The sequence below is a fragment of the Lissotriton vulgaris genome, chromosome 4_1, assembly GCF_964263255.1.
Source record: "Lissotriton vulgaris chromosome 4_1, aLisVul1.2, whole genome shotgun sequence".
Lineage (NCBI taxonomy): Eukaryota > Metazoa > Chordata > Amphibia > Caudata > Salamandridae > Lissotriton > Lissotriton vulgaris.
Window position 1 is genome coordinate 1,900,117,204 of NC_141691.1, and position 20,077 is coordinate 1,900,137,280.

The 20,077-nt window shown below is 43.4% G+C and overlaps 1 protein-coding gene across 5 annotated transcripts in view; it reads left to right on the forward strand.

The window, feature by feature from the left end:
• Positions 1-20,077, forward strand: part of EFR3A (EFR3 homolog A) — a 1,108,455-nt gene that overhangs the window by 218,108 nt on the left and 870,270 nt on the right. The window contains exon 1 of one of the 5 annotated variants that reach the window (XM_086966226.1): positions 15,353-15,464. The exons of the other annotated variants lie outside the window; for them this stretch is intronic. Coding sequence (XP_086822352.1) covers positions 15,359-15,464 — 106 coding nt within the window. The 5' untranslated portion in view covers positions 15,353-15,358. Of the gene's footprint in view, positions 1-15,352; positions 15,465-20,077 lie in introns of those variants that run through there. 5 annotated transcript variants of the gene reach the window in all.

Below are 20,077 nucleotides of genomic sequence, written 5' to 3' on the forward strand. Positions count from 1 at the left end.
TTTCCAAAGAGGACACAGAAATCTATAAAAGACTCCAAAGGGAGCTCTGTGCTCATCTCAACGCACAGACAGATGTGGATCATAATCGCATGGCTTTCAATACAGCACGGCAGGAACCAGGCAAACCGCTGCCAAATTTCATCACTCGTTTGCAAAGTATGGTACGAGGTTGCCACTTCAACACTTTCACAAATGAGGATGAGGATGCGGTTCGACTTCGGATCGTTGAAGGTTGCACAAACCCTGACACAAAGCGCAAGATCCTGCAAGGGCATTGGTCGTTAAAGGAAATCATCAAGAAGGCCGAAATTGGAATGCAAATCGAAGCAAGAGAAGGATTGAAGGACGTGCACCTAAGCGCAAACCATCAAGATACCGGGGAAGATAGAACTCAGAAAACAAACAGAACTGAAAGGAGAGAGAGGGAAGGCAGACCAGCAAAAAGACAACGGGAAAGACACAGTGACAAAGAAAGTGACACAGATTACTCAGAGTCAGATTCCTCAACATCCGACTACTCGAAGTCAACCAAGGATTACTCGAAGTCAGATGACCCAGAGTCAACCATCCAAAAGACCGCTCCAAGAAGTTATTCACCTCCCAGGAGTTCCTCAAGGAGTCACTCAAGGTATGACACACAATGCTCTGATGGGGAAAGAGCATCAAGTGGGACAGATCGCACCCCTGGACAAGAGGGCATCCGGCACAGCAAGTGGGAGAGAAAGAATAACCATTGAAGAAGGGGTCGCACTGGTCAACACCGGAAGTCGGCGCAGGAACATCAGTCGACAAGCAGTGAAGACGAGTCCAAGGAAGCATCTGGCCGAAGAACACATAAAACTCAAATCAGAAGTGTTAGAGCATCAAACAAGAGAGAAGGAGAAACAGGTCGCACAAGACGGACTGATCCTCCATTGCAACGAACCAAAAAAGAGGAAAAAGAGGCAAAAGCTTGGGATCAAGCACAAGGAACAAGCACAGGATCATCAAACAACCTCCCAAATGAGACAGCATTGAAGACGTTCCAACAAAGGCACACGGAGAAACATCTCAACGACAACTCAAAGGGGAAGAGCAATTCGTCATGGACTACGGACTTGAAAAATCCATTACCAAAGACAGTTTCAAAGAAACGTTGGAGAAGGAATGCGGAGAAAGATCTCTCTGACACTGAGTGCACATCTATCCGATCCTGGAGGTCGACAAAAGACTTCTCTGACCCAGAAAGCACGTCCATGGCCAGGAACTCCTCTGGTTCAGGGAGCGCGTCCCTCCGATCCTGGAGGTCAACAAGAGACTTCTCTGACCCAGAGAGCACGGCTGTTCGATCCCGTGAGTCGACCAAGTCATGGTCCCGACAACAGCCATGGCGTCAACCACCCGAACGCGCCATAGAACCAAAGGACACCCTTCCTGTCAAGAGCAACATAACACACTCTAAGGTCTCTGAATACTCAGTCACGCCACAAGACAATCTGTCATGTCAATCACAAATATATCCGGACATAGACCAGACACCGTCACCCCTGAAGGGGTCCGAAAGGCTGACTCAAAGGACCTATAAAAAGAAAACAGAGACAGTGGACCTTAGTCACCGGACGGGAAGGGACCTGCCAGCCACTCCGCAAAGAAAGTCGGACATGTCAGTAGAGAGAGATCATCAGATGAGAGAGAAACATGCCTATGCACAGGTAACCCACGAGTTCGTCAGACAACCCGAGGCTGTGAATGAGTTACCGAACCAAACCAAGACAGTCTTGTCAGATAGTACCGTACTGTCTGGTGTGCATGACCCTGAAGTGGAAGACAGTGTTGCCCTCGACCGGACAAGACAAGCGGAAGCAAAAGCAGGCGCAGATGCCCATAAGAGGACCAGAACATTATCCACTCATGAAAGGGACCGAGCACCCGAACCAACCGTTACACCACCAGAAGGAAACATGAGGACTGCAGACTGTGAGAGCGAACAGTTCACACGCAACGTGGTCAAGAATACCCTGATCAAGACACCGGAAAGAGTGACCAAAGCCAAACCCACCACTGATTCAACACTACTGAGGCTTGAAGAACAGGCTGTCCGCCAACCCGTGTGGTGGATTGAAGAACTGCGAACACTGAGGACATTAAGCTCACTTTGTTGAGCAAGGGGGAGATGTAGAGCTGTGTGAGGTAGTCTAGTGGTTGGGGGGCGGAGTCATGGGAGGAGCAGGAACAGGAGGAGCCGGGGAAAGGAACTGGTCAGTTAGAGTAGGGACAGTGAGTGAGTAAGAGGTATTGAATAAAGCTCGTAGATATAATCAATGGTGTCTGTGGTTATTGGTAGCGGGACGCTACACACAGGACGGCACCATGTGAACTGCAGTCTACATGAAAGGGGAGGACTGTGCTTAAGGATAAAGAGGGAGGACTGGCCTAATGTCTAAACCCTCTCATGGTACCGGATTGTGGAGCTGATGCACCTTGAAATGTCATAGGATTATGGCAGCTTAAAGATACCAGTTACACAAAACTCATTTACGCGAGTTTACGCTATTGCCGTTGTAAATGACAATGCCTTTTATTTATGTGTTGGTTTTGAAAACGGATAAATATAAGGCGTTGTCATTTACAATGCCAATAGCTTACAATTTCGCAAATGCGAGACCTATTGCATTGCAAATGCTTGTTTTCCAAGGTTTTAAATCAGGAGGGCTTCCTTTGTCTGGCCTAATAAAGCCCATCACATTAGTCACAAGACGCTAGGCTGTTAATTTTGTAATGGGTACGGAGATGGAGGTGGCCCCAGGTGTGTCTAACATAAAGTTAACTTTTTGTGCTGCTTCAGAGTAAGCCCTGAGATGAGAGTTTGTTCCACACAATAATGCCTTGTTTAAAAGAGTCATTTTGGACAGATAACATCAAGACCTGACCCTTTTAGCTACCTGTGCTAATTTCAAAGTCTCAATCTTTTCTAAAAGTAAGATGAAGAACATTAATGAATGTGTTCTTTATTTCATTAATAAAAGAAGCTAGAAAATGTGTGTATGGGGGCTCTGGCAGAAACCTTCTCCCCGTTGTAAAACGATTGAAGAGGTATATAGACTAGGGTTGTGGGTATCGGGGAGCGTTAGTCACTTGATAGGGTGTGGGTTTGTGACTTTCTCTTTCCTCGAAGAAGAATATGATCTGATACATTGCAGCACTTTTTTTTATAAATCTATAAAGTAAAAAATGTGTCAGAATCAGTTCTGTTCTTGTTTGGAGAGGGTACAAATGTACTTTTCTCTGTTTTGAAGGCCTCAAGCACATAGTTGCAATATTGTGTGCTGAATTTGTAGGAAGAAATGTAGGCTCACATTTTCTGGAGGCTCCTGGACTTGCCTCTTTTTAGGAAATGTAATCTGTGTTTGCTGTTTTTGAAAGCAACGTCCAGATATACCTTACATTAATAAACAGTCTGGTATTGTAACACAGTGAACCCAGAAAACACCACATTAGACCGTTTTTCAGTCTTTCACTGAGGCTCATCAATAACAGTAGTATTTTAGTAAATTTGTTTACGATAGTGACTTGTCACAGTGCTCATTGTTTGTGAAACAACTCAGTTTTTGGGCAACTCATGCTACAATCAAAAGCTTGATTTATGGCCAGTACTGCATAGCAGTTTCTCAGCAGAAATAGTTTTTTATCTACTGTGTTAACACCGTAAAGGTCAAATGATCGCGGATCATCGTCAGGACATTTGCTAATTAGGGTAATCGCTATTGGGGCTTTACTGTATGTATGGACTATAGGTCCACAAAGTGTGCAGTATAAATCGGAATATTCAGTGGCAAAAAAACTATTAAGAAAATGTGACCAAAGGATGCTAACGTTATAATTAAGAATAAATCGAGATTCAGAAACTATGGTCTAGATCAGGGGTCTCCAACCTTTTGTGTAGTCAGAGCTACTTCTGGCCAGTGAAAATCGTCGTGAGCTACTGAACCCGAAGCAACTCGCACATTTTTCTGAGAGACCCCCCACGCCTAGTTTCATTGACTTTAAGCGTAATTTCATCAGAGCCCATACTGTGGTTTGAACTAAATACCCAAAACAGGCCTGAATTAAGAGTTCCCTAGAACACCAAAAGGAATGACTTTGGATTTGTGACTCTTCAAGACATTTCAATTAATCGCTCCAAAACTAAGGTACGAAATTTCAGAGACACTGCTAGTGAGTACAAACTACAAAACGATAAAGTAGTATTATCACAAAATTAGCTGCAATACACCATATAATTTGTCTTTTTTGCTGCATGATTTTGTCAAACTTGCTGCATACTTTGGTCCCCCAGTGCCACATAATACCAGTGGCCCTGAACCATGACTTAACTGTCCTGACCCCTCAATCCCATGCCCCCATACCCCTCTACTCCCCCCCCCCCCCCACCCCCGCCTCATCATGAGCTTGGCCTTGACTACTGGACACAAATAACTGCAGAGTTGTAAGAGGTAGTGGTACCCAAGTGAGCAATCAGACAGCAGCACGAAAATCCTACTGCTGGTCCTGGCTGTATCTATTTTTGCCTGCCAAGTAACGGTAACCTATACACATGTGCCTTTCAACGTTTTATTGCTTTTATTGTATTGCCTGTATTATCATTGTTGAGTCTGTGACTGCTGTTGTCTGTCTTCCCGCTGCCTGCACGTGGTCCGTGCCCCTTTTTCTTCCCTCTGTTCCCCTCGCTGTCCCCGTTCTCTCACTGCCCGGTCTTTCCTTCTGTACCCCTCGCTGCCCCATGTCTCTGCCCGGTTTTCCTTTCTGTTCTCCTCGCTGCCCCCGTGCCTCTCTGCCCGTTCTGCCTTCTGTTCTTAGCTGCCCCTATATTTCTGTATTTTGTATTTTGCCTCTGTGCCATTAGTTTTTTGTGCCCGTCTGCCCTCTGTGCCACTCGTTTTTCCCTGTTTTTTGTGCCTTTCTGCCCTCTGTTCCACTCGTTTTTCCTTCATTTTTTGTGCCCTTCTGCCCTCTGTTCCACTCGTTTTCCCTTTGTTTTTTGTGCCTTTCTGTCCTCTGTTCCACTCGTTTTTTGTGCCGTTCTGCCCTCTGTTCCACTTGTTTTTCCTTCGTTTTTTGTGCCCGTCTGCCCTCTGTGCCACTCGTTTTTGGTGCCTTTCTGCTCTCTGTTCCACTCGTGTTTTGTGCATTTCTGCCCTCTGTTCCACTTGTTTTTCCTTCCTAACCGGCGCTCTCTGACGCCTTGTCAACCATCCCTCCCACGGGATCCCTAATTCCACCATTGAGCTTACCTGCGGTGGAAGTCACGTCTCCCACTGCTCCGTGCTGGCACCCGACGATGATGTCACAAGAGTCAGACTCTAACAAGAGGAGTCTGCAGCTCCAGGAGAGGACCGCCCCACCCCAGCTTGGCTCCAGTCCGAGCGGCTGGTTTGGGTGAGGGCGGGCAAATGGAGCCGGAAAGCCTAATAGCCCAAAATACCGTCAAATACTACTGAAGGGCTACACGAGCTACTCCCGGGGTCTCCGTGAGCTACCGGTAGCTAAGATCGACCGGTTGGAGACCCCGGGTCTAGATGGATCCACAGTACCACGGCACTATGACCCTTATATAAACCCCTTTAAATGCTATAAAATACACACTCTTTAGAAACATAGGGCATCAGACTAACAGTGGTAACTCAAGATTTGAGATTGAGGAGGATGGTTATATAGACAGTGGATGAATGATATCTAGGATATCCTGGAATTAGATTTTTTGTGGGCTCTGTAGGAAAGTAGATTCATATTTGGAGTGGGCAAGTGATACAATGTAGTCAGGCTTTAATCAAAGGCAATGTGTAAAGGATTTAAGCAGTGCATACGCAGTAGAAAAAGTCACACAAAACACAACAAAACTCTGCAATGACTTATAAAATGAAGAGAAACATTTTTAAAGAATTAAAGTTAAACATCTGCAAGAAAAATAATGCACCTAGTCAATAGTCGCAGTATATTGGGACCAAGGTGCAATTTCAAGCTGAAAATGATGATAGAATCTCGCTCAGATGCACCAAGTGGATTAATCCTGGTGAATGTCAAAGTTCAAAAAGGTTTCTAACTCGGACTTTCAAAATTGACTTAGTCACTTCCTTGAACAAAAATTTTGAAACCTTCATCTAAGCCTCAACACAGAATGGGACTTTGTCACTTTAGAGATAAAAGCCCTCTCTGTGCAGGATGTCGCCAGGGAACCGAAGGCCAGATACCTGAAGCAGAGCGGTCCCGCTCGTGCTCTGAAGGTTTTGAGGTTATTTGCTGAACCTTTTCTCAGAATGGGACTCAATCTTTATTTGGAAAGTGTGGAGATCGTCTTGTGGGAGAAGGGAAACATCCGGAACAACAAGGCTGGAGTCACGATTTCTGGAAGCCCGCAAACCTAACCACACTTTCCCGAACAACAACTTTGACTTAACCACGCACATGTGTAGCTAAGGCACTATTCGGAATGGTACAGGGCAAGAGGAGCGTAGGGAAGCAGACACGGAAAAAAAAGTGGGGCTAGGGCAGGGTCTAGGGGGTTTGTGGTAGTTTTATGGGGTGGTGGGGGTTCAGGGTAGTTTAGGGGATGTTGGGGGTTAGAGGTTGTTGTTTTCAGGGATAGAGGGGTTTGGGGTAAGTTTTAGGGGTGGCGGGGGTTCGTGGTACTTTTATGGGGTGGTGGGGGTTTGGGTAGTTTTAAGGGATGGTGGAGGGTTCGAGGTTGTTTGCAGGGGTGGGGAGTATGGGGTAGTTTTCAGGTGGGTGGGGGTTCGGGTTGTTTTTAGGGGTGGTGAGGGTTCGGGTAGTTTACAGGGGGTTGGGGGCTCTGTGTAGTTTTCAGGGGTGGTTGGGGTTCGGGGTAGTTTGTAGGTGGAAAGGTTTCAGGGTAGTTTTTAGGGGTTATTTTTAGGGCTCAGGGAGGGGGATAGGGTAGTTTTTCGGGATTACAGGAGGGCGGTGTCATTTTTAGGGCTTCGGAGGAGGTGGTGGTAACCTTAGCCATGCATACCCCTTTACCTTACATGTTATTACCACAAAAAATCTTGGGAAAGGAATTCGTGGTTAAGATGCTGTTGTTATACAGACCACATTGTTTAGGTATGCAAGGTTGAGTAACTCTTTGTTCCATCATACAAAGCTGAAATTCAATCCATCGATGTGGAACTGCCGGTGTGATACTTTTGAACACTGGAGGAAAAGTTTTCAGCCGTTTCCAAACTTTCTTCTGGTGCCCAAACTACCACAGGAGTACACTAATAAAGGCCCCCAGAACCATATGGGAAGGCATTTAGAGTCTCCAAGGTTGTCAAGCAGAGGCCAACATCAAAGTCTGTCCCAGTCCAGTTGCCACTGGTCCACTTGAATTCTTTACAGGAATGTCCTCTTAAGCTGTTTTTATGTTTCTGGAGCAACCCAGTGGATCAACGTTATGATCTTTGGATATCTTTATTTATTTATTTATTTATTGAATTTGTATTGCGCACAGCTACCCGCATTGGGTTTCCCGGCGCCAGGGACAGACTGAAGAAGAAAAACAAGCAATTGCTGAGGGAAAAAGAAAATCAGAGCAGGAGAACTCAAAACAGAAAGGTCTTCAATTTTTTTCGAAAAGCCAGAAGATTGGTTTCTGTTTTTAGCGCCAGCGGGAGAGCATTCCACATCTTAGGTCCTAGATATGCGAATGAACGGCCTCCCATTTTTGCCAGTCGGATTCTTGGAATCACGAGATTACCACTGTTGGATAACCTAAGGGAGCGGCCAGGTAGATATGGCTGGGCAAGGTTATGCAGGTAGATGGGAGCAGAACCCTGACGAATCTTAAACAAGAAGCACAAAGTTTTGAAGACCACACGATCAGAAATTTTTAGCCAGTGTAGGTCACGCAAAGCTTGCATTGCGGACGTTCTCCGTGGAACATTGCGCAACAGGCGAGCGGCTGAGTTCTGCACCACTTGGAGTTTATTAATTGTTTATTAATTTCTGTCCTTGGATTTCAAGCAGAAGAGGGCCCAACTTCCTCTGGTCTTTCTCACAGGTCACAGTTGCCTAGTGCAGCAGGTTCCATGTGCCTGGTATCCTTTCACAAGTATTCTGGGGACAGCTCGGTGAGGGGCCGGCTTTGAAGGATTCACCAGTCTGTGGGTGGGGACACCCTAAGACATTATTAGTCCCTCTCTGACCAATGGAGTAAATGGACTGGATTACCTACTTTTTCTTAAACTCTGTTTGCCTTACTGCAAACAGTCTCAAAATGCAAAACCAAGATGACCAAAGGTTTCAGCCACACTTAATGTAGGCTCTGAGAGTTACAAGTGTGTAGGGGATTGTCGTATGGTAATTACTAGTGAAACAGTAAAATTTAGTTTGAAGCAGGCCGTGGACCTACAACAAAAAATTAGTTATGTCTAGTATGGCAAATCAGGGTCATTCAGTAACCAGACACAGGCTACACAAGAATTATGTTCTCGACCTGTTTGATCCCTTTTAAGGGTGCAAACGTTTTACATGTGCCTCATACAGACCTGTCATGCAGAACTTGACACTGCTGTGCCAACAGGTGGAGTAGTAGCCCCCACCCTGACTATTCTGCTGGGCTCTGATGAGTCGTCTACTGTCTATTCAGATCAACCTTTCAATCAAAGTGGTCTGTTGTGTGACTTCTGGAAAAAAAATCACGCCTCTTTCCAGCAGAGGTAGCTGCTGCAATCTAAGGTGAATTAACCTATATTGGCTCAGGCAAGTAAATTGATTTTTTCCGTAAGTTATATTCCTAAATAGTTATAACAGTTCAGCTTATTTGTAGAGTCTGAAGTTTTCTAAGCACTTAGGAAGTACTTGAACTTTTTTGTAGTTGTTTCCTACTGGATGATACAGATTTAGTGATTCATTATACTTTGCCAGTATTTCCTTTGTGAACAGCTAAACCCAATAGAGCGAACATGTTTTTTGGTTATTTAGTCACTGTAGGAGAATGGGTTGATATACGTGTGTACCACTAATGGGCACTATGCATCCTCCCTTGTGGACATTACTTTAATTTTAGGGTTAACTTATTTAGTGCTTTGATGCAGGTTTTTAGGCTTGTAAAAGTGTTTAATTTTACAGATCTTTCAGCGGTTGCGTGTCTGAGCCACATAAGCAAATAATATGCCGTAGGCCGTTACCGGCATTACTTTATGCGGATGACTGTGTTGTTAATGTCTAGAACTGGGGTGGGGTGGGAGAGGCTTTTGACTAGATTTAACGATTTTTTGAATGACCTTGGATTAAAGACTAATGTAGGGAAATCTTATACAATGGTTGCAGGTAAATCCCCATGATTTTAAAATCTTGTTTTATAAAAAAGAAAAAGTTGTCATATGTCTCCACTTTTTCATACCTGGGAATTCTTTTCGATCAAAAAAGTACCTGGCATCAACTAGTAGAATCAAGGATTAGTAGTTTTAATCAAAAAATTGGGCTCTAAACCAATTGATGTAATTATTAATATTCATAAGGCACGATCCTGCTCTGCCACTTTATATGGTGCCGGAGTTTGGGATTTTGGTAATGCAGGGGGCCTACAAAGAGCAGAGAACATTTTTATGAGACGCCTGTTGACAGTCCCTAAAAGTCTTGCTGCCACTGTCTGTCAAAGCCTTCCGAATACAGTTAGCTCCAATATTGTGGTATTCAATCTGGGCAAAGAAAGAACCAGCTCTTAATCGCTCAATCTTCTCAGACTGTCTTAAATTGGACCATATGACAAAAATACCTTGGTTCAGTTATATAAACAAAACAATTAGAGTCCATGCGGTTAGTGGACTGCTTTTACGACCCAGGCAGTATTGCTATCATACCAAAAGCGAAATTGAAAAGGGATTTTTTAGCTGGTTTATACTCCATTAGAGGGAATTTAGAGAAGACAAAAAAAGTGTGTCTTGACACAATCCTTGCTAGTTTGCACACTAGGTATTGAGCCCTGTCTCTTTTTTTACTTCATTCACGCCAAATTATTTTATCTCTTAAAGTTTAGGTTCGGGATTTCGCACTTTTTGGTTTCTTACCCCCGCAAAGTCTATTGCAATGCCAAACTAGATCAGTGCCCTTGTGACTCGAAGTCTGTACAGTGTACATTACATTTTATGTGCTTTTGCGATCTTTACATCAAACCACGGCGTGCTTTTATCATTCCACTTTTAACGTTTTTAAATATTAGAAAGTGTCGGGCAGCATTATATCACCTCCAGCTTTTAAAGGATGGATTTACTTGTCTAATGATTTATAGATATATTTCTTCGGCTGTTCGTCTAAGGGACATTGTTGGAAAATGATTTTATCTTATCTATTTTACCATGGATCGATTATGGGCTCTGTTACTTGTGGGTAAGGGGATCGTTTACAAATTTATTTTACCCTGACCTCGACCTTTGAGGTTATTTGTGGAAAATATTAATTGTAATTTCTGACACTTCGACAATGAAATTGCTACTGTCTTGGGAAATAATATTCTCTGTATGTTTCTCACTTCTTAATCTGTTTTATATGTCTTTTGATGCATTCTTTTATGGCTACACATTAGCCGAATAAAGATTTTTTGACTGACTGACTGACCAGGGGCATCCAACCTTTTCTTTAATATGAGTTACTTATGTTTTTATGTTTAATAAAAGTCATCGGAAGCTACTAATATTATCAGAGTTGTAATAGTGACCACATCAGACACAGTTACATTAGTGACCAACGTTTGCAATTATACCAGCAGTTATCACCGCATGGTTGCCGGCAGTTATGTAAAAAATGTTTTGTCAGTGTGGAATACCTCTACATGGCTAACACATTGCGATTGTTGCTACAATACCCTAAGTACCAAGTTAATAATATTAGTAATAGGTGTCCTCAGTGCCATACATTTTATCCCTAAAATAGCAGCTTTTAGTAGATTTTGGAAATGTAACAATTTTTCTCCAAACATCTGCTTTTGTGTTCTGAAAATACACAAATGTTCATCCCAAAGGCACAACTTATTTATTTTGGTATACATATTGTACTTTAAATATGCAAAAGCTTCTAATGTAGTAGGCTGGGTTTCAGACAGGGGAACTTATAGGTAGCTGAAGAGCTTCCAGTGACTCACAAGCTGCTTGTAGTAGAAGCCTGGTTTAGACCCTAGCCACATTAGGAACAACATGGCTTAGATATTATGAAGGTGCATTGATCACCAGAAACTGATAGTTACATAATAATGTACTAAATAAGAAACCAGTAATCCATACTTTCGAGGTGGAGTATGGGCAATTAGAAACTAAGCTCCAGTGCGATACAGGGATATGCAATGGTTTGCTATATCACTAAGCCACTAATAGAATCTAAATGGGGTGTTTCCTTTACGACCATCCTAACAAGGAGATGTTATGTCAGGTTGTTCAAACCTGAATAAGGTCTCAACTCATACAGGAGCTATAGGGTGTCTGTGGTGTGCTTTTCTTTCAAGTGTGTGCAGCACTATATACTCTTGCTATTTGCCCACATTACAACACCTGAGTGCCATTTTTCCAGCACAGGGAAAGACTGAAATCTCCAAAGCACAGTATTACCTTTTGACAAGGACAAACCCAAGGCGTTCAAAACTGCTGCCAACCTTCTTGTGCAGCACTCCCTTAAAATCGCCCCGCAAACAAGCCCTGGCAGTGTGAAGTTCTGCCTTATTGTTGACACCTCCAAGACAATCTGTTACCCCTTTCTAATACCATTGGTACGGTTGCGCATGATCACACCATGTGGATTAAATCAATTTCAGGCATAACGCATCAGGTACAATAGATATCTGTGGAACCTTTAACTTTTTAGGGGTCTTATAAGTCCTTTGACTGTAGTTAAATTGCCTTTACTTAAATCTCATATTACAAGATGATAATCATGTGTAGGACAAAGCCTTTTCCAAATCTTAGTCAGAGAAGGGCTGATCGAGACATTGTTCCCATTTTTCTCAAAAACGCATCAGTAGGTATTTCATCATTACCAGCAATGATTTATGTTTCCAGTTGATAGAATGTTTCATGTTACTCTTCTGAAGACTGTTGGAAGGTGGATTATTAGTAGGGGTAACTATGCACCTACCACTAGCAATAAGGCCACCAACACAATATAAGGCCCAGACAAGGTTTTCAATAAGTTATTTGCTTGCTCGTCCCTTGATAGCTTGCTGCGAGCAGGGAGGCTTAACTTGGGAAACAGGTGTGCAAAGCATTTAGAAACACCAATACAATAAGTAACAAACACACAATAAAAAATCCAACACCAGTTTATAAAACTAGGAAATATTTGTATCTTTAAAAAGACACCAAAATGTGAAAAATACAATGTAGGTAACCAGAGATATACATGTTTAAAGTATAAACACTTTCTAGTGCTTAAAAAAAAGTTGCGCCAAATTGGGACATTTGGTTGCTCTTGACCAGGACAAAGTCTAAATTTGAGGCCGACCGCGATAGTCTAGGTCGAATACACAAAGCGGGAGGCCTCGATCAAAATTTTACCTTCGCACTGAGAAACATTCCTGGTTGAGTGGGATGCTGCACAAGGCTAGATTTGCAGCGGCTTCGTCAGCTTGGTTCAGCTGGAGCCCCCAGGTCAGCACCTGGAAGTCTAAAACTCCAGAGCTTTCAGCGGGATAAACCTGAAATCCAGGTTATGGTTCGACATAGTTGGCTTCACTCATCGTTTGGTTGGTCACCTTTTGGAGCTTTTTCCAAACTTTGCTCCAAACGTCTGGAATTTCATCCTAAAGTTCCTCTTGAGGGTTCAAAATGTCCACAACTCAAATCCAAGGATCTAGAAGCTCTTGGATGGTCCTTACAAGTTTGGACTGAAGTTCCCACAATGCACCTGGCCATACACTTTAAAGTCCAGCTGAAGGTGGTCAGCTGGGTTCTTCGTGCTGGAGATGATACAGGTTAAGCTCTTGTAACCTGTTGCTTTCAGTCCACTCCTTCTCTTTTTGAAACGGGACAAAGTAATTCTGCAGCGTGCAGTAAGTGCAGTCATTCCGAGTGCAGTTCTATTGGTGCACACCTGGGTTCCAGCAAGGCAGTCCTCCTTCTTGTAGTTTCAGGGAGGGGATCTTAGTTGCTATGCAGCTCTCCCATATTTATCCACTATTCTGGGGCAACAAGCAGGGAGGGTACCCCTGTCTAATCATGTACAGAGTGCCACCCAAAAATATGACGCATCCTCCAAAATGTAGCATACACTTGTCCCACAAAGCACTGTACATTAAAATTCAAGATGGAGGAACTTTCTCCTTGGCGTTAAGATCTGGCTAGGCCAGCCTACTGGTCTGTCTCATTTCCCTTATCAATCCGACTCCAAGCCTTTGCAAATTCCATTCTGAGCGCTCCCATCTGATTGGGGAGTACAGGAAGAGGGGAATAGGCCCGTCTTACGTCCTTACTGTCCTGCTCTCGTTGAAGACAATTTTGTTTGCCCATACCCCTTCCTTGCCTGTTCTCTGCAGCCCCCCCACCCCCAACACCGCCAGATATCCTTTGTAAGGCCACGTATCACCTCCTCAGAACAATTTTGATAATGCTGTCAAGGCTAGCCAATCAGGAGAGCCTGCTAGAAGGCTGGATTTGGCTTGCAGAAAAGAAAGTTTTAGAACTTCTTTTCAGTTATGATAAATTCCACACTGGCAGGTTGAGTTTATCATTACTAATCTTTTAAGTCCTTGAAATATTATTTTAGCCTACCACTGTCAATTAGACTTTATTACAGTATTCCCATGTTAGCCTATGGAGCCAAACTGCTACAATGGGGGAAAATAAAATTGGGAGTTTTTCCCTCACAAGGGCATTTAAAAAATCGTTTAAAAGGTCCCTACATATTCTTACGTGGCACCCTACCCTGGGGGCACTCATGTTAGACCTTAGGGGTGACTTGGATATAAAAAATAAGGTTGTTTTATACTTGGGAAATACCTTTAAATCCAAAGTTGAATTTGCATATAATGTCAATTTGATAGAAGCTTGCTAGGCAGGGCTGACTTTTAAAATGACAACAAGCAACACGGCTGTGCACACGTAAGGGATTTAACCAGGGCAGTACTGACCGTAGCGTGCACCTGGCGGTTTCCTGGTGGGCGGCCAGGGTGAGGACGGTTTTGGACCCCTCGCTGGATTTTTTACAGGGGGCCGGATTTGCAGCGAAGCTGCAATATTGGTGCACTATAATAAAATTTGCAGTGGTGAGATGGAGTGGTGCTTCCAACTAGGACCCCTCCCCCACTACACCATCACCGCCCCGGGGGTAGGCCGAGCTGTTTGCCAGGGACCGTTTTGGTTCCGAGTCCGGCCGAAGCTTTAACGTTGGTGGGCCTCCAAACCTACATGCTCTGCTGTATACAATGGACTAACAGGTAGATATGTCTCTACCAGTTGCGATTGTCCATCATTGTTGAAAGGCGTGAATAAGGCAGGCGTATTTCATTCATTGCGTCGCTGGTAAACCTTCATTGCAGTACATTTTTGCCCAGAGATTAACCCTTCCACACCCAAACAGATATCTGACTGTCAACATATCAATCTCAGCCCATCTAGCCAAAGCAGAGGCAGTATCAATTCTCAACCTCTTGGGAAACTAACTAAGGTAATAGTTGATGTATATAGAGGGGAGTGGTCCAGTGAGTCTGGACCCGTTTCCTTCAAGGCAGCAGTGAAAGGCACTGTGGATGCTCTTGGCATTCATTAGGGAGTTTTCCTCTTTCTGTGTTTTTGTATCCTGTGGTCTGACCTATTGATCTTTTTTTTTTATTATTATTGAACGCCTATTTTGCTTCTCGTGCACACCCCCAGAGTATTAATGCATTGTTTTTAACTGACGAACATCCTCATTCTTTATTTTCACCACATTAGAAGAATGGTCTTTCTCACAGAGTGCCAGATATCAGCAGTGAGTGTTCCACTCCATGAACTATGTTACCAGTTATGGGTTTATATTGAACGAACTTTTCGTTGGCGTTTGTTTTGTGCAATTTAGAGATGTTAACGCCTCGCTGCTTTAGGATTTGATGTTTGTAGCTGTATTTGCTTATTTATTGTCATTCATTGTCCCACGGAAATTGTCTTTTCCGAATCCGTCAGCACCTGGAGTTTCCAGGGCTCATCCTCTCTATTTGCGGTCTCTGCTCTCGTTACCATCATCTGATCTGCCCGTCTCTAGGTGTTCAGTAGCCTGGCGTGCGTGAGATGCCACGTGCCAATTAGATCAGTTACCTGCCACCGGTTCTGTCAGCGCTGGCGGCGGCTGATCCTCGGTACACCCCGCGAGCAGACCGGAGGAACTGCCCCGCGCAGGCAACCGTAGGAAAGGCGCTAGAAGCATGCTCGCCTGCATCAAGAGGCGCTATGCCCACGTACCAACAGGGGAGTACGAAAGAGCCTATGTCTTCAATCCTGCCTTGGAGCCAAGCCGCTTCATGTGTCTGGGTACGTGTTCGTCCGATTGTGCTGTTAATACGTAGTTATTGTGTGTTAGCTTATTAACAAATCAGTTTGATTATTTGAAATTGTAATTGATGGCATTTACCTACGGAATACATTTTATTCTAGCCCCGGTTTTAGACTTGCAAGTGACTCTGAAAGTGTATCTGTGAATTCAGTTTGCAGGTTTAAAATTAGCATGCGCTAGCTTGTGTTATTTGTTCGTTTGTGAACTAGGATTTCGCAAAACAAGTGTCTGTATCTTTGAATATGTCTCAAGTTACTATTTAAAAGCAATTTCACCATATGGCATGGAAAAAAAGGTGTGCACCATCTCTCGGGACCTCCGCCTCTCGTGCTGGCGGTGGGTTCCAGTGGGGATTGGTGTGTATACCTTCAGGGGAAAGGTTTTCTGTGTCTCCCGGCCTGGCTGTAGAGCGCTTTTCATCTTCTTATTCTTTTACAATCAAAATGGTAAAGTGAACTACAATGTGAATTAAATATTTTCTTGTCTCTGCGTTATACTTTATGGGGTTGAGGCACAAAACATTTTATTTTAGTTCTAACATCTGAAATATACTTTTTGTATGGCTAACTCTTAGGATTTGACTAGATTTCAGACTTTTTGAGGATGTTTAATAGTACCCGGAGCCGACCTCTTTGCACGTTGTTAGATTCATGTCAGTGCTGCATTCTTACTCCTGGGGTTTGCCGCAGGATGAACAGTTCGCATATGTTTTGTGAATATAAGGGCATTAGCACATTTAGCTATTTTAATATATATGGGGCTTTCCCATGTGTTTTCTACACTGGAAACACATTTACTCCTGCAATGTCTTGTGAAGTACGTTTATACATTACTTTTTTCAATTGGTTATAAGTTGCTTAATGCTGTCGAGTGAAATGTACTATAGAAACAAAGTTTGTACGGCTTGGCTCTGATACCCTACGGGGTCAAGTTCGTGCTATATAAAATATTAACCGGTTCGATGCTGATGACGGAGCCGCTCCGTCATCCGCTGCGGTTGGGCTGTGCTGATGACGGAGCGGTTCCGTCATGGCCCGGCCGCCGCGCCTGCGCGTGCTGATTTTGCGCCTGCGCGGCGCGTTCTATTAGGCGGGCAGGGCCATGACGGAACCGCTCCGTCACGAGCACAGCCCAACCGCGGCTGGTGACGGAGCGGTTCTGTCACCAGCATGCGGCCGCCCCGCCCTTTTAGCGCTGTGGCGGAATAGCCGCCGCAGAGATGTGGTTAACAGTAAAATAAATAAATAAGTGTGTCGGGGATGGAAACGTCCATGCAGATGTTAGCAAGTGCAAGTTTATTGGTCTTCCATGCGATTTTTAGGGCCACCCTCCTGGCACACCTCAGTTCCTGTCCATAACCTTAAACCTCTATCTGCAGTTGGATGTTACAAGTGTGAGCACGGATCTCCGCAGCTCCCGATTCTATCAATCACCGTCTGTGAAATTGCTCCTGGATGTTTTTTATGTGCACTCCGAGTTGGGTTCCAACTAGTTTTCAAAAGTACGACGTAGATATTTTTTTCACCTTGTGCGGTCCTGAAAATATGTCAGATGTGCGATGTTGGGAGTTGTATGTTGTATAAAAACAATAAAAACTATTTTGAAATATAAAAAAGTGAAGATTCAGTGTAACACTGAGCTCAACCCTCCTAGCCTGAAATTGGTTGTGATAGGCCCACTAGCACCTGATTGACTGCTGAGACCACTCTATTTCTGAGGCAGCTTAGGCCCGAGGGCTGTAGCAGATACCAGAAGACACTTTCTCAGTCTCAAGAAAAACGTAGGTGTTCTTGTTTTTTTGAAATCTGGAAAACACTGACAAGGTGGCGAAGCTATCCGAGAAAGGTGCGGGCATGAGTTCCATGTTTCTCCCACTCTGAGCTTTTTTTTAGGTAAAGAACTGTCTTCTGTGGAACATCATGATGAAGGCATCTGGCCTTTTTTTTATAGCTATGCCTAGCTACTTTTTTCTGCCATGCCCAGTTGATCGACTTTGAGAACGAGAAAGACTGCACATTTTGAATGTAATACTTGGACCTGGGTGAGCTAGCAAAGTAACCCAGTGGCAGAGTCCTTTAGGTAGCCCCAACATTCAGTTTTGTACCCCTCGGAGATTTTTGAGCCAATACCGAAGGCTTCAGTCGGAGTTTGATGACCATGCACCCAACTTCTACTGACCATCGCTGGCTTCAGCTTGGCCCATTGAAGGATTTTGAGATCTGGAACAGCAAGTATGCCTCAGTGTAAAGACTTTAACCAGTGGGATATGGTAAACTTTTCTAACCCTGCCATAGCACAGATGTCATGAAATTGCACCTAGGTCCCACACTACCGCAAACACTGGCTCTGATCGGTGCTGTGTGTTTTCTTGGTGCTTTTTGCCTTGAAAGTTTCAAAATCTATTGATTCCTATGTCTTTGCCTATTACATTTTCTTGTCTTTTACTAAATAGTTTTGGGAAATATATTGTGTTGTGTTCTTTGTTAATGTTGTTTGTTATTGCTTGACCATAAATGATCTAGTTACATCTGAAAATAAGTTCTTGAGAGACCTGGTGTCCCGTCCAGTTTCCACCCCGCTAAATCCACTACAGCAAGACATAGGCAGGCACTCTTTAAAAGATGTAGTTCGCTTGCTGCTGCTACTTTTCTGGGTACGACTCAGAAGCACCCAGGCACTCCATAACTACGCAGCAGTTCTAGACACACTTCTTTTGCTCAACTCTGGGAATAAGATCAAGTGGTTGAGCAATATGAGGCAGCTGGTTTTAAAATTGGGCCTGAGTGTATCATGGATGAGCCCAACACCCCCCTCTAAGCTAGTGATTAAGAAACTTTACTGGGATTGGGTTCAGAAGGAGGCCACGTCTAGAGGTGCAGGGGGTCCCCTTACAGAGCGGTTCCTTGAGTTTAAATTGGTAAGGAAACTTGAACCTTTCCTAGATTTTATGGGAAAACCATTGGATAGATCACTCTACAGAAAACTCAGGTATGGGACCCTCCAGGTGAATGATTTCACCTCTGGGTGGAACAACCCAGGCAGTGTACCTGAATCCTGTCCAGGGTGTGCAGCCCCCAAAGAGACTGTGGCTCATTTCCTTTTCGCTTGCCCGGCCTACAGGGGCGTAAGGAAGATATGGTTAAAACCATCATGCTTGGGGCTGGGCCTCAGGTGCCATAAAATGGCCTTGCGGGTCCTCAGCACGTCTTCCCATACCATGGTGCGTGGGTAGCCAAATTCTTGGGTAGTGCTTGGCAGACACGTATGCAGAGGGTAAAATCCACCCCCTTATCAACCTGATTGTTTGATGGATTTATGTTAGGATGATTTTAGGCTGTGATGTATCTGTTTTTATTGTATATCTTATTGCTTTTAGCATTGTGGTTTTAACATGTTGATGTTTGTACACAAGGATTGGTGGGTTCTTGTTTTTATTCTTTTAACTGTATAAGACTGTATACTTTTATGATGAAATTTTATCGAATAAAGTACTTTCTGCTTGACCATTGCTCACATTTTGCTGGGGGATGGCCTGCTGCTTCTTCCATTACTTCCAGGAGTTAGGCAGAGGTTGTGTTTAGGATTGTGTAGGAATACCTCTTAGAACCATATTTCTGACCAGCAGGAGCACACCACTTAACTGAAGCCCTGTGAACATCCAGAAGAATCTTCTGGTTTTTGTTTTTTATAAAACACATTTTATTGATTTTAAACAGGTTAACAACCACCCAGGGTCTTGTCACTGTCAGAGCAATGTTTATTTAGGTCTTAGCCTTTAAACAGATATAAAACCAATTTAAACAGCTTAAAACATCACAATTTATACATTCTCAATGTTCAGAAAGTTGATAACGTTTTAAATGAGTTGTGCATAATTCGACGCTCTTACTCGGGGAGACACAATGCATTATAAAATTGAACAATATAAAATATTCTTTTAAAATACAATCCTCATTTTTTAAAATTTAATAACCTAGTAGAAAAGTTAAGATTATTTAAAATCACTAAACATAACAGCTAATTTTCTCTAAGGAAACTTTTGATTTCTTTCATATAGTTCCCCACTGCAATCGCTATGTCAAGGTTTGGCATTTCTGTAAGTAATTCTACTGCCTTAATCCAATGTCTTATATCGTATATTAAAAATAGCGGGTGGAGAGAACATTTACGCTGCTCTAATAGTATTACACAGTCTAGCAAAATGTGCAATATATCTCCTTTGGTGCCCAAACTACATTTACAGTAACCATCACAGAGTAACATTTTTATTTTTAATACTTCATTTACTAGCCAGGAGTTTATACCTATTCTCAGCTTTAAGATATCCTGTCTATACCAATAATTAGGTAAGACATCCAGATAAGGAAACCAATTTTCTTTTCTCCTTGAATCCCTAATTTGTTGCACTGATTTGTTCTTCTCTAGGTATACCATATCTGCTCTTCTTGAGACTTCTTGTCCATGTTTCCTGAGCTCACTCTTAGAGAATTCTACCTGCCGGGAATCATGGGAAATTTTCACCTTTATGTTTTCACAGGCATGTGATATTTTCTTCCTTATCTCGTTAGCCCATTTAAGGCTGCTTAAAAGG